Raw genomic sequence first — 14062 nt, 5'->3', positions numbered from 1 at the left:
CTTTAACATGGCTACTAGAAAATTTAAATAATGCATGTGGTCAACATTTGTAGCTTGCTTATATTTCTACTGCACAGCGCTGGTTTAGAATGTCAGCCCAGAAAGGACACGTCCTTTTGCCTGCTCGCTGTGCATACAGCGACTGGCATATAGTAAGCGCTCAACAAAATTTTAATGAATGAATGTTAGGCTGGGCCTCTGGTACCCCGCTAGCTCTGATGGTCAACACTGACGGAAGGCTGACCACGTCCCACGCCCCGCCTCCTCACCACCCCAGATAAGGAAACTGAGGCCCGGCGAGGTGACGTCAGCCCCGGCCCAACGGCACGTAGTGCGGAAACGTCGGGGCCGGGATTCGAACCCCGGTCCTGTCCCCACAGCTCTGGCGCGCTGACCGTTCCTACCTTGCAGGGCCGCGGCGGTCGCGGCGGCGAGACAGACAGGCGCGGGACACACAGAACGCGCTCGACAAGAGGCGCGGCTCTTCGGCCACCGCCTTCCGCCGGCCGGGCCCCCGCCGGCCCCCTCCGCGGCCATCGCCGGCCACCCGCGTCTCCGCCGGCCGCCGAGCCCCTCGCAGGCGGCGCCGGCCGGAAGTCCCGCCTCCGCCGCGCGCCCCGGGGCGCCGCGACAGCCACGCCGGCCAATGAGAAGCGCGCCGTGGCGGACGCCGGCCAATGGGCGCGCGCGCCGGGGGGGCGGGGCCGGGCCGCGGGCCGGAGCGGGGCGGGCGCGCTGAGGAGGACCCGCCGCCGCCGTCGCCGTCGCCGCTGCCGCCGCCGCCGCTACCGAGGCCGAGCGGAGCCGTTAGCGCCGCGCCGCCGCCGCCCGCCCGCCCCGGAGCAGCCCCGGGCCCGCCCGCCCGCGTCCAGGTGAGGCGGGGGGCCTCCGGCGGCGCCCGATGGGGTAGGCCGCGGCAGGCCTGAGCTCGCCTGGCCGGGCCGCGGGCTCCCGCGGGCCTGCACCGGCCGAGGCCCAGGCCGCGCCGGGCGGGAGGGGACGCGCGCGGCCGGGCGGGGGCCGGCCAGTGTGGGCGCCGGCGACAGGCCCGGGCCGATTCCTCGGCCGCCGCGAGGGGCGGGCCAGCGGGACACGCGTGGGCACGCGCCCGGCGGCCGGGGCCCCGGGGGTCTGGGGAGCCGGGGGTCTGGGGGTGGGAGAGCGAAGCCAGAGGCGAGGGAGCGCGGCGAGCGCCCTCAGCGCGCAGAGGTCGCGGCCCACGGGCTCGCTCCCCCGGGAAGCCCTCCGGATTCTTTTGTGGTCCTTGTCAGAGGACCGCGGCCGCCCTGAGGTCCTTCTAGAAGTGTGCAGACCCTTCCGTCGGCGTGAGAGTCCTAGAAAATAGATCTTTTGGACGCCATCTCGAACAAAGCTGTTTTGGGGGCGTGGGACGTTTGGATGTGTGAAGTGTGTGTGTGTGTGTGTGTGTGTGTGTGTGTAGAAAACATAAACTGCACGCAGTTGAACGATGGGGGATGGATGCGCTTCCTTCCTTTTCCGGCGTCCTCTGCTGCTGGGCTTGTCCACATGGGTTCTCATACCTACTGTGTGCAGGGCAGGTGGGGAGGAATTTCTGCAGGCTCTGCCCCTGGAGGGACAGGGCGCCCCTTTCTGGAAGTATTCATGTGGGATCTGGACGGCCAGCGCTCCGGAAGAGGGAAGATGGGGAGGATGGTCGGACTAGAGCAAGGTTTCTCAGCCTGGGCACTACTGATATTTTGGGTGTGATAATTCTTGGGCTTGGGGGCTCTCCTGTGCATTGTAGGATGTTGGGCAGCACCTCTGGCCTCTACCCACTAGATGCCGGCAGCATCCCCGCCCCCCCCAGTTGTGAAGATGAGAAAATGTCTTCAGACATGGCCCAAAGTATTACACACACACACACACACGTATAAGAACCACCACCGGACTAAATGATCTTCCACTAAAAGTTCCTCCAGTCACATCTCTGACGCCGGGGGATCCAACCTCAACCATGCCTTAGTTTGCTTATCTGTAAAATGGGATGGATGAGAATACTGCTGTGCCGATTTAAGGGTGTGGGAAGCCCCTAGCTTTGTGCAGGGCCTGTGCGTGGTAGGCACTGAATAAATGATGTTATAAATAATCGCCAGTATTTAGTGAGGATTTACTCTGTGCTTGACGCTTCACAGACATAATAATCTCCAGCCCTTGTGGCAGGTGCTGTTGTAATTTCCATTTTAGGGACGAAGAAACCAACGCTGAAATGGGTCGCTGGATATGACCAGTCTTGCACAGTAAAGTGGTGCAGGCAGAATTTGAACGCAGGCCCTCTGACTCGGTCCTTACTTTTAGCTACCGGATTTTACCGGTCTTATAATCACAAGCGTCCAGGGGACCCCAAGAAGAATTCCATTCAGTTGTCATTGAGCATCTTCTGTGGGCAAAGCTCTGTGCTGGGATCTGTTATAAAATTCTGTGACTTCAAAGTCCACAAGAGGCTGAGATTTACAAATATCTCAAAACGTGGAAACAAGTAAAGTTGATGTTGAAGGGCTGGTTTTGAGGGGGCAGAATTTCAGTTTGGATGGGTTGAGTCTGAGGTCATAGGGCAGCCAGTGAAACACCAGGAGGATTATGAAAATGCTGTCTTCCTGAGGCTTGCTTGATTGCTTCGCTCACTTCCTGCTTCCCATCTCTATCTATCCTCTTTCCACACTCCAGCAAGAGCTGTCTTTTTTAAACACAGATCTGCTCTTGTCAGTCCTGATTTAAAAGTCTTTGGGTGGGAAAAACCAAAGTAATTTCTTTAACCTCTTTAGGTGGCATAAAAGCAAATGTTTGGGATCCCAGGTCTTGTGTATTCAAACCCTCCCTTCGTTTCTGATTTCACCTGCACGTGGACCCCAAACTCCGACCCTCTCTGCCTGTTGCTCCCACTGCCTGGAATGCCGTTCTCTTCCACCTGGAGATCTCCTCCTCGTGCTGCGTGGCCCAGTTCGGTGCTCACTCACCATCTGAAGCCTCCTCTGACTGCCAGTCTTGGTCCACCCGCACCGGAATCGGCTGTTCCCTCGTTTGGTCCCTATCCCGTTCAATTGATTGAATCAAATTAGATGCTGAATGGTGAGAGAAGTGCAGTTACTGCCTTTGGCCCCTAGGTGGCAGCGGTGGAGCAGCGAGGCCCACCTGAGGCTTCGGGTCAGGGGAAGACCGGAGGAAACCAGCCTGCAGAAGGGAAGTGAGTCTTGCTTCCCTCCTCTAACCAACTCTCCCTGCTCCCCTGCTGTGTCCCAGGCCCTGTGGGAGGCTCTGGGGAGGCAGTGTTGATTAGGATGTGTGCAGAGATCATTTCAGCCCACTCTGGTGAGTGCGGTGGTGGTTACAACTCGCTGATGTGGAAGCACGGGAAAGGAACTGTAACCTAGCCTTGGTGGGCAAAGGAGATCACAGAGTGCTTCCTGGAGGAGGTGAAGCGTGTGGGGGAGGAGTTAGTCAGGCAAAGATGGTGGAGAAGGGCCTTCCAGGATGCAGGAACAGCACAGGCAAAAGCATGGTGGTGGGAACAGCTTGGTTTACCCAGGAAACCACGTGGAGTCTGGTGCTTCAGGGACAAGAAAGGTGAGGTGAGGAGTTGCAGTTGTCCTCACGCAGCTGGCTTGGCTGTTGTCCTGCAGGCCAGGCCAGGGGTGGCCGCTGGGCGGCTTTAGCCCACACAGTGAAGGAGTCGGGTCTGCACACAGTTGGAAGAGTTGGAGGAGATACAGCTGAAGGCCAGCAAACCAGTGAGGAGGTGATTACTTTCCTTTAGATAAGAAGAGTTACGAAAGTGACCCAGGGCTGTGGTGGCAGGGAAAGAGGGGATGGGTTTGAGACAGTTAGAGGGCAAAAGACACAGGACTCTGGGTATTTATGTGTGGGACGTGAGCAAGAGAACAGCGGTGGATGGTTCTGGGTCTCTGCCTGAGTGACTGGTAGAGAAAATGGTCACTAGGAGAAACAGAGAAGGCAAAGAAGGAATGATTTAGAATGTGGACGTGGACAAGGAAGCACATCACTTGACTGGAACGTGTGTGCGTGGGTCCACAGTGATGCGGGAAGGCGGCAGAAGGCACGTCCACGTCCGGACCTGTTGGGGGGACTCACTTATATGACCACTGTCCATCCCCAGTCAACTCCGAGCCTGCGTGCGCATTGGCCAAGGCACCAATCACGCTTTCATGGATTGCAAACACGGAACGTAACTTCTTGTTCCTCGTCACCGGGGAATAGGGAGAAGTCGGGAAATTGCCTCCTCGAGGAACTTGCAGCCTGAATTGGGGAGAAAAGATGTCGACGCGTGAGGTTAAACAAAAGGATGGAGCGGCAGGTCACGACAGCTCTGGGAGAGTGTTGAAAGAAGTGATTGTCTGTTGTTGGGTTTTTGTTTGTGGCGATAGAGCTGGAGGAGGTGCAGCGTGGGGGGAGGAGTTAGTCAGGCAAAGCTGGTGGTCATCGTGATCAGAGAGGCGTGGGCAGGAGTTCCCAGGTGCAGCCAAAGGCCCGAGTGAACCAGAGAGGAGGAGAGCACACAGAGGTCCGGAAGCCTGAGAGGACCGGTTTGGCCAGGCAGAGGGTCAAGAATGTGAACTTGGAGATAAATCTAGAAAAGTGTGTCCGGGTCAGGTGGTTGAGGGTTCCTGGGCACAGTCAAGAGGTGATCTCGGGAGATTGCTTTTCTGGGAGAGAGGCGGGATCAAGGGACCCGTCAAGGGGTACGGAGGTGACCGGTAATGGCCTGAATTTGAGGGTCCAGGCCTGGACTGCTTCTTTATCTAATGTATGCCCAGCGCCTTGCTGCATGCCTGGCATGATTGGGACTCCGTCTGTGCTGGAGGAAGGAAAGGTTTAAAAGGAGCTCAGGAGTGACTGGATCCAGCCACCCTTCCAAGAGACATTTATGCCAGAGGAGAGATTCACAGGAGAGGGAACAGTCCAGAACACCCCAATGGCAAGACTGATGTCGCCATGAACAGAAACGGGAAAACCAAAGGAAGAGCGGTGATTTGGAGGGAAAAGACCAAGTTGGGTTTAGTGACGCTGAGTTTGAAACAGTCATGTGGCAGGGAGACCACTTGGGAGCCAGTGTAGGCGAGAGGTGACAGGGATGTGAACAAGGATGACGGCAGAGAGATGGGGGGAGAGAGACGTGTCTCAGATGTGAAACTGGCGGAACGTAGTGCTTGCTTAGGGGCGGGGGATGGAGAGAGGTGGCTTGGGAGACAGGTGTGCATGTGCCACCAAAAGAAGCCATTCAGGGGAGGAGGACCGGAGGAGAGGAGATGAGGGTCCTGCAGCTGGAAACAGGGAGATCGGGGGACACACAGGTTCACCTTGATTTTGTTAATGGAGTAGGAGTAAGGGGACGGGTGTGAATCAGTTCAGATCTCTGTGAACAAATCGAGACACCAGCTGATTCGTCCAGGGTTAAGTGCACCGTTGATGAGTGATGGAGCAGGGAACTACGAACGAGACCTTCCACGGTCTCCCATGGGGTGCTGCAACGGTGTTCCACACCGTGGTTTCCGTGGGATCTGGGCCTTTTAGAAATGGCCTCAAAGGTGTGGATCATTTCCAGAGTCCCAGGGGAAAAGGGTCGGAGTGTTCCCTAGTGGGCCTGGAGGCGAGTGGCGAGGTGGGCACTTACTGCGTGTCAGGAACTGTGCTGCGTGCTGTGAAGCAGGCGGTTACATCCCCATTTTGCAGCCACGGAACCTGAGGCTCCGGGAAAGGAAGTGCCTTACCCACAGTGGTTCAGCTGGTCGGCCATAGGGTTCGTATTGGAGCTCAGATCTGACAGACTCCAAAGGCCCTGGGCTTTCCTGCTGTGCCAGGCTGCCTTGCAGTTCTGGGAGAGAGCCTGGAGTGACCTGGGCCAGCCAGAAAGAAGCCAGGACTCTTAGCAGGGCTGTGGAGCTGCTCAGGGCCCCTCAGGCCAACCAGCAGTTCAACTGGGCCGGATACCAGATCTGCTCCTCCTCGGGCTTCTCAGCCTGGCAGATATGGAATTGCTGCGACTTAGCTGGAGCCACCCAAGCCAGGCAGCTTTGCCCTCCGTGGGCCATGGGAAGGGCGAGTAAGGATGTGTCCCCTGTCCGCCTGAACCCTCGCCTCTCATCCAGGTTCTTAATTGGGTCAGCTGGTGCGTTCAGTTTTCTTCTGGCACCAGAGTGTTTCCTGGGTGACCTTACATTCCTAAGACTTTTACCTTGAAGAACTCAGAATTTTACATCTGGAAAGGACCTGAGAAATAATCGAGTCCAAGCCCCATCATCTGGTGTGTGAAGTGTCAGTGTTGAGCCTGGGGATACATTTGACCGTTGTAGTTTTGTGCTGGCTCAGGTCGTTTAGGAAGTGTGCTCTGGGACTCTCAGATGAGACAGATTCTCGTGGCGCCTAATCGAAAACAGTCTTGCTGCTTTATGCAAGTACCACCCATGTGTATTTTTATGTCATTCGTATACATCTCTCTCCTCTGTATATGTAGTAGGTACACAGCTGTGTGTTGCTTAACAACGGGGACACATTCTGAGAAATGGGTCATTAGTTGATTTCGTCGTTGTGCAAACATCACAGTGTATTCACACAAACCTAGGTGATATAGCCTACCACACCCCTAGGCTGTATGGTACTAATCTTTCAGGACCACCGTCGTATACTTGGTCCATCATTGACCGAGACGTCGTCATGCGGTGCAGGACTGTGCTACTGATGTGAACAGCATCGCCAAAGTCACATAGACACCAGGATCATTTAAAATAGTGGGATGGGGCTGAAAACCCTCAGAGATCATCTGAACAGGACTTCTCCATGAAACATCCAGTTACTGGAAACGTTTCCAAGTCAGCAGGAATGGCTTCACTAAACTAAGTTTCCCTTTTTGCTCCCCGCAGTTGACTTTTATTCTGTGGGATGGGTGGGGTGGGATGATCCTAAAAGAGTAAGATACTGAATGTATTAATAGACCATCAAGACGATTTCCAACCACCCTTCTTTGAAAGAATGCACCCAGGGGCTGGCCCGTTGGTGCAGCAATTAAGTGTGCACACTCCGCTTCGGTGGCCCAGGGGTTCACAGGTTCTGATCCCGGGCGTGCACCGACGCACCGGCTTGTCAAGCCATGCTGTGGCGACGTCCCATATAAAGTGGAGGAAGATGGGCATGGGTATTAGCTCAGGGCCAATCTTCCTCAGCAAAAAAGAGGAGGATTGGGGGCCGGCCCGGTGGCGCAAGCGGTTAAGTGCGCATGCTCCGCTGTGGCGGCCTGGGGTTCGCCGGTTCGGATCCTGGGCGGGCACCAATGCACCCCTTGGCAAGCCATGCTGTGGCGGCATCCCACATAAAGTGGAGGAAGATGGGCGTGGATGTTAGCACAGGGCCAGTCTTCTTCAGCAAAAAAAGAGGAGGATTGGCAGATGTTAGCACAGGGCTGATCTTCCTCACAAAAAAAAAGAATGTACCCAATACGCATGATTCCCTGGTGAGTCTGAGACCCAGTGTCTGTCTCCTCTGCTAGGGGACCCTTAGGTGCCAGTGATGTAGCCTTGGCCCTCAAGGCTTTCACCAGTGTTGTGGGAGAAAAGCAAATAATGACGAGTTAGAGTGGTTTGTGCAGTAATAAAGGTGTACACCAATGGTGTATGGGCACGGGGAGCTAGAGCAACCTGCTGTCCTGGGGTACTCTTCAAAGATAAGTGGGGAGGTGATGGAGAGGGCGGACGATCCCTGCGAAGGGAGCAGCCGTAACAAAGACCTGAAATATGAAGGTCTATGGTGTGCTGGGGAAGAAGCCAGAGGGATGGGAGTACAGGGTGGGGAAGCGGGCAGGGGCCCATCACCAAAGGCCTTGTGTTTCATCCTCGGGAGACTGCTCTGTAGTGACAGCTTATTAACAGTGTGAAGACTGACCCTGAGCAAAGTCATGCTGCCTCTGGATGGTGACACCACCGATGGAAAGCCAGAGAGGAGGAGCTGGCTTGGTGGGGCGCAACGTGTTGACCCCGAGGAGTCCCCAGGGCTTCCACGTGGGGAGATGCGCTCAGTGAGAGGAGACAGGGCCTGGCGAGCCGAGAGATGGCCAGAGGTGGCCACGACTTGGGAGTCATTGATTGTCGGGTGGTGACAAAGGCCCAGTTGTGGTCGGAGCCTATGGTGACAGAAGCTGGTTTGGAAAAGGTCAGAGGAGGGGACCTGGAGAGCAAGTGGAATGGCTCCAGAGCGCTGAGAAACTGTGCTCTTGGGGTTTTGGTGTCTCCGCTGTTGCCGAGTTGACCAAGAACTGGGCCCGCAGGGGCTGCTCAGCCTGGACTGGGCGTCAGGAGGAGCCAGCGTGCTGTGGAGCAGGGCTGCAACACAGAAGGGTCACTTTGTAAGTCTTTTAACATGTGTTTTTTAATTCACTCTTTTTGGTTTAGAGTTCTTTGAGTTTTGACAAATGCATAGAATCACATGACTACCACTACAATCAGGATACAGGAAAATTCCATCACCCAAGAAACAAAAATATTCCCTCGTGCTCCCCTGTGTATCAGCTCTTCCCCTGCTCCCTGCCCCGGCAACGACTCATCTGTCCCTACGGTGTTGCCTTTTCCAGAATGGAATCACGCAGTATGTAGCCTTCAAGTCGGGTGTCTTTCACTCAGCAGAACGTATTTGAGATTCGTACCAGTTGCGTGAATAGTTAATACCTTTTTATTGCTGAGTAGTATTCCACTGTGTGGTGTACCATAGTTTATCCGCTGGCAGCTTGGAGGACATTGAGTTGTTCCGGTTTTGGGGAGGTTATAAATAAAGCTGCTACGTTTGTGCATAGTTTTTTGTATAAGCACAGGTTTTCATTTCTCTTGCGTGAAGACTAGAAGTAGGATTTCTGGGTGGTGTGGTAAGTGTGTGTTTGACTAGAAGCAACTGGCCGTCTGTTTTCCAAAAGCTGCCGTAACATCGTTCCGGTTACACCAGCAATTGCTTGAAAGTTCTGGTTTGTCCACATCCTCACCAGACCTTGATTATTGTCTGTTGTTGTTGTTTGCTTTCGTTTTATTTTGTTTTAGCCATTTTTTTTTTTTTTGGTGAGGAGATCAGCCCTGTGCTAACATCTGCCAATCCTCCTCTTTTTTTGCTGAGGAAGATTGGCCCTGGGCTAACATCCATGCCCACCTTCCTCCACTTTATACGGGACGCCACCACAGCATGGCTTGCCAAGCGGTGTGTCAGTGCGCGCCTGGGATCCGAACTGGCGAACCCTGGGCTGCCGCAGCGGAGCGCATGCGCTTAACCGCTTTTGCCACCGGGCCAGCCCCTGTTTTAGCCATTCTAAATAGGTAGTGGTATCTGTGTGCGTTTAATTTGCATTTCCCTAATAACTAATGACGTTGAGCGGCTTTTTATGTGTTTCTTTGCCATCTGTGTATCTTCTTTGGGACAGCGTCTATTCCAGTCTTTGGTCATTTTTTTAAATTGGGTTGTTTTCCTATTGTTAAGTTTTTGAGAGTTTTAAAAAGTATGTTCTGGGGCCAGCCCCGTGGCTTGGCAGTTGGGTGCGCATGCCCTGCTGCTGGCGGCCTGGGTTCGGATCCCCGGCGCGCACCGACACACCGCTTCTCCGGCCATGGTGAGGCCGCGTCCCACATACAGCAACTGGAATGATGTGCAACTATGACATACAGCTATCTACTGGGGCTTTGGAGGAAAAAAATAAATAATTAATTAATTAATTAAAAAAAAAAAAGTATGTTCTGGATACAAGTCCTCTTTCTGATATGGGATTTGCAAATATTTGCTTCCAGTCTATGGATTGTAATTTTCCTAGCAGTGTCTTTCGCGGAGCAAAAGTTTTACATTTTGATGGTATTCAGTTTATCAATTTCTTTTAGGTGGGTTGGGCTTTTGGTGTGGTATCTAAGAAATCCCTGCCTCACCCAGCGTCACAAAGATTTTCTGCTAGAAATTTTCTATTTTCACATTTTAGAACAGAGGTCGGCACGCTTTTTCTGTAAAGAGCCAGATGGTAAATGTTTTCAGCTTTGTGGGCCATATGGTCTCTGTCACAACTACTCGACTCTGTCACTATAGCGCCAAAGCTGCCATAGATATAGATAAACAAAGGAGAGTGGCTACGTGCCAGTAAAACTTTATTTATAAGAAGAGGCAGGGGGCCGAATTTGGCCCGCAGGCCATGGTTTGCTGACTCCTATGTTAGAAAGTTAACTTTCTACCAGGCATAGAGGACACCCCACTCTGGATAGTGAGAATGGTATTAATTATGGCCCAGTTCATCATCTGTGAAAGCAGGGTGAGGGAGAAGGCAGAACAGTAGGTGCCTAACTCAGAAGAAGGGTGAAGAGAGGGAGGGATAAAGAGAACGAGAGGAAGGAAGGAGAGAAATGTTCGAATCACCTTTTGAGCACACTTCAGTGTGCATTTTAGTTGCTCAGAGTTAACCCTGCACTTTGGTTCAGGCTTCAGCAAATATTTTTGTTTGTTTGTTTTTGAGCTAATCATCTATCATAAGTCTCATGGCCACAGACAGTTTAACAGACTCCTGGAGTTTTTCATGATGAAACCCGGTCATGCTGGTAGTCCCGTGCTTTCTCCTGAAAATTGGTGTGTATTGAACCATCCCTGTTAACGCATATTTAGATTAGATCCGGTATTTTACCAGCCGTGGGGTCATGTGTTCCTCTCACACATTTCCCTGCATGTGTGATGATTTCTGTAGAAGAGGTTCCTGCAATTCTGGGCCAGAGGGGAGCATTCACATTAAAAATGTTTGTAGGCGCTGAGCATTGGGGCTTGCCTTCTCTTTCTGCTGTTTGGAACCCTGAAACCACTGTGTGAAGAAACCCCACAATCTACTAGAGCATGAAAGGCCACGTGGTGGCTTGTCCTCCCTCAGCTGAGAGTCCCTGGCCGCCCAGCCTGCCAGTCACCAGGCCTGTGAGTCAGGCCAGCACAGACCATCCACCCCCAGCCCAGCCACCTGCCAATCTCTGAGTTCAGCCAAGCCGGCCCAGACCAGAGGAGCCACTGAGCTAACCCACAGAACCGTGAGAAATAACATGGCTTGTCATTTTAAGCTGCTAACAACAACAATGTTGGCAGGCACTGCTAAGTTCTCCTAAAAGGTGGTACCATGTCACAGTTGTATCAAGGGTGTGCGAGGGTGTTTTTCTCTCCCGTCCTCCCACTGGAGTGTGCCCCTCCCACTGGATTGTACTCCATCTGACTGGCAGGAAGTGGCATCTCTTTTTATTTCGCGTTGTCCTCATCATTCATGAACTTGAGCTTCTTTTCCTGGTTTCTTAGCCATTGGAATTGCCGGCCTCTGTTAATTACTGCTCCTCTCCTTTGTCCACGTCTCTTTAGTGAGATGTCATTTTTCTCTTATTAATTTGTAGATGCTCTGAATCAAGTTTCCTCAGCCTCTCAGTATTGACATTTGGGGCTGGATGATTCTTGGTTGTGGGGGCTGTCCTGTGCCTTGTGGAATGTTTGACAGCATCCCCGGCCTCCGCCCACTAGATGCCAGTGGTGCCCACCCCCCCAAGTCGTGATGACCAAAAATGCCTCCAGACGCTGCCCAGTGTCCCCTGGTGGGCAGGATCACCCAGGGTGAGAACCACCAATCTAAATAATATAACAGGGAGCAAGTATTTTCTCCCAGTCTGCTGCTTATCTGTTTATGGTGCCTTTGCCAACAGAAGTTTTTAATCTCGTGAAGTCTGACTTTCCAATCTTTTATGACTTTTGATGCTATAACCTACTTTATAAAGAGCAGGGAGCATGGAACATTTTCCAAAACATTTTAAAAATGCTAGGAGATTGGACTAATTTTGCATCTTGCGTATGGTCTGAAGCAAGTTAGAGAGTAGCAAGGTGGAGAAGGCCTGAACTGTTTCCAGCAAGAAGTGAGAAACCACACCTAGCTCCTCTCTCAGCGTTGGTTCAGGGGTGGGGGGAGATCGCCGGGCAGGAGATGTGTTCAGGTTTTTACGTAGCCGCTGGCAGGGCTCTTTTTACAGGAGGCTGAGTGCTGCTGACCGTGGCCACTGGGTTTTCAAGCACAAAAGCAGAGCTGAGCAGCAGGGGTCTGGAGAAAGGGGTGGGCTGGCCCCCGAGACCTCCATGCTGATGGGCAGCAGGGGCTTTTTCTCAGTGATAACGTTTCGGTCCCATGGGGGTGAGCACCTGTGTATGCAGAGGCAGGGACGTGGGACATCTTAGGTGAGGTAGCCGCACGGCAGTGCTTGTGAGCAAACCCAGTGTGAGTGGTGCCTTCAGAAGCATAGTCTTGGTGCTCACGGCTGCATTGTTCTGGATGCTACTGTGAAGCCATCAGTGTGCTCTGATGTTTGTCACTGAAAGTAAAGACTTCTGCAGGCGGCTACGGCATCCCAAAGCCTGCAAGCTCTAAAGACCAGCTTCCTTCAGTGGGTAGAGACATCCTAACCTCCCAGTTCTGTCACTATGGCCTTTGGAATAAAGGGGTGCAAAGGGCCATTCCTGCCTGCTCCTGGACAGACGGGGTGTCCGGATTGGTCAGGGTGCTCAGGTGCACGTTGCAGCCTCCACAGTGTCCAGCTGCAGCAGTAGTGGAAGTGGAGACGAGAGAAAGAATCAGAAATCTTTGGAACACTCTCAAGAGAGAACCCAAACACTTTTTACAGGAGCTTGAATTACAGTGCTGGAAGTGTCTGTAGGTTTCTTTGAAGCCCTCTTAGTAAGTGGAAATGGTTGAACTTGGAGTTGTTTTGTTTTATTTTAATAGATTTTATTTTTTAGAGCAGTTTTGCGTTTACAGAAAACTGGGGAAGAAAGTAGGCCATATGCCCTTCCCCCGACACAAAGTTTCTCCTATTATTAACATCGTGTATTAGTTTGGTATTTTGTTATAATCGATGAACTAGTATTGATACATCTTAGCTAAAGCTTCACTCTGTGTGTTTATACATTCTGTGGGTTTGGACAATGTATAATGTACAATGTACAACGTATAATGACATGGATCCACCATCCCAGTATCATACAGGGTAGTTTCGCTGCCCTAAAAATCCTCTGTGCTCCATCTCTTCATCCTTTCTCCCCCTAACCCCTGGCAACGCCAATCTTTTTTGAGGTCTCTATCGTTTTTGCCTTTTCCACAGTGTCATATAATTGGGATCATACGCTCTGTAGCCATTGGAGCTATTTTGTTTCACTTAGTAATATGCATTTAAGGTTCCTTCATGTCTTTGTGGCTTCACAGCTCATATCTTTTTATCACTGAATAATACTCCATCATGTGGATGTCCCAGACGAATGAAGATTGTTTCTCCTTCTGCCTGCTGAAGGGCATCTTGGTTGCTTCTAGTTTGAGGGCAGTTCCAAATAAAGCTGCTAGAAACATGCACGTGCAGGTTTTTGTGTGGACATAAGTTGAACTTGGAGTGCTGAGTCTTTTGAAAAACATCTAAGTGCAAACGCAGCCATTCGTTTTGCCTTAATATTCTGCAGTGTGAACATTTGGAATATACTTGATTTTTTCTTCTTCCTCTGCAGATTTTTTAAAAATACAATGTCTAATGGTTATGAAGACCACATGGCCGAAGACTGCAGGGATGATATCGGGAGAACGAATTTAATTGTCAACTACCTCCCTCAGAACATGACCCAGGATGAGTTACGAAGTCTGTTCAGCAGTATTGGTGAAGTTGAATCTGCCAAACTTATTCGGGATAAAGTAGCAGGTAAAGAAACCGAGACGTGTCGGTAAAGGGACTACTGTGGCTGTCCTGCTAGGCACTGTTCTCTTTGCCTGTGACTCTGCAGTGTCCCTCAGTGCAGAAGAGCCACAGCCTTGAGATGACGGCCGTGAAGTTTCATTTTTATCTCAAACTGTATTTTGCTACCGCCTTAGTGTAAGAGTGAACGTAGGTTCCCAAAAGAGGAAAAATTCATCATAAGACAGAGGGCATGTACAAAATCAGAAGGTGGGAGGGGAGGGAAAATGAGGAGACACCAGAAACGGGGACTGCTCTGAGAGCTGGAAGGGACCGAAGAAGGACAGCCTGGCCTGGCCTGGCCT

General features: G+C 52.2%; 1 protein-coding gene across 1 annotated transcript in view; it reads left to right on the top strand.

Moving 5' to 3' along the window:
- The first annotated feature begins 714 nt into the window (after positions 1–714).
- Positions 715–14062, top strand: part of ELAVL1 (ELAV like RNA binding protein 1) — a 35033-nt gene continuing 21685 nt past the window's right edge. Inside the window, exons 1-2 of the mRNA XM_087426056.1 lie at positions 715–872; positions 13537–13724. Coding sequence (XP_087282182.1) covers positions 13553–13724 — 172 coding nt within the window. The 5' untranslated portion in view covers positions 715–872; positions 13537–13552. The remainder of the gene's footprint in view (positions 873–13536; positions 13725–14062) is intronic.

The sequence above is a fragment of the Ceratotherium simum genome, chromosome 39 (assembly GCF_057802395.1).
Source record: "Ceratotherium simum simum isolate JZ-2026a chromosome 39, ASM5780239v1, whole genome shotgun sequence".
Classification (NCBI taxonomy): Eukaryota; Metazoa; Chordata; class Mammalia; order Perissodactyla; family Rhinocerotidae; genus Ceratotherium; species Ceratotherium simum.
The sequence above is the reverse complement of the archived record's forward strand: the minus strand, read 5'-3'. Positions and strand labels throughout refer to the sequence as shown.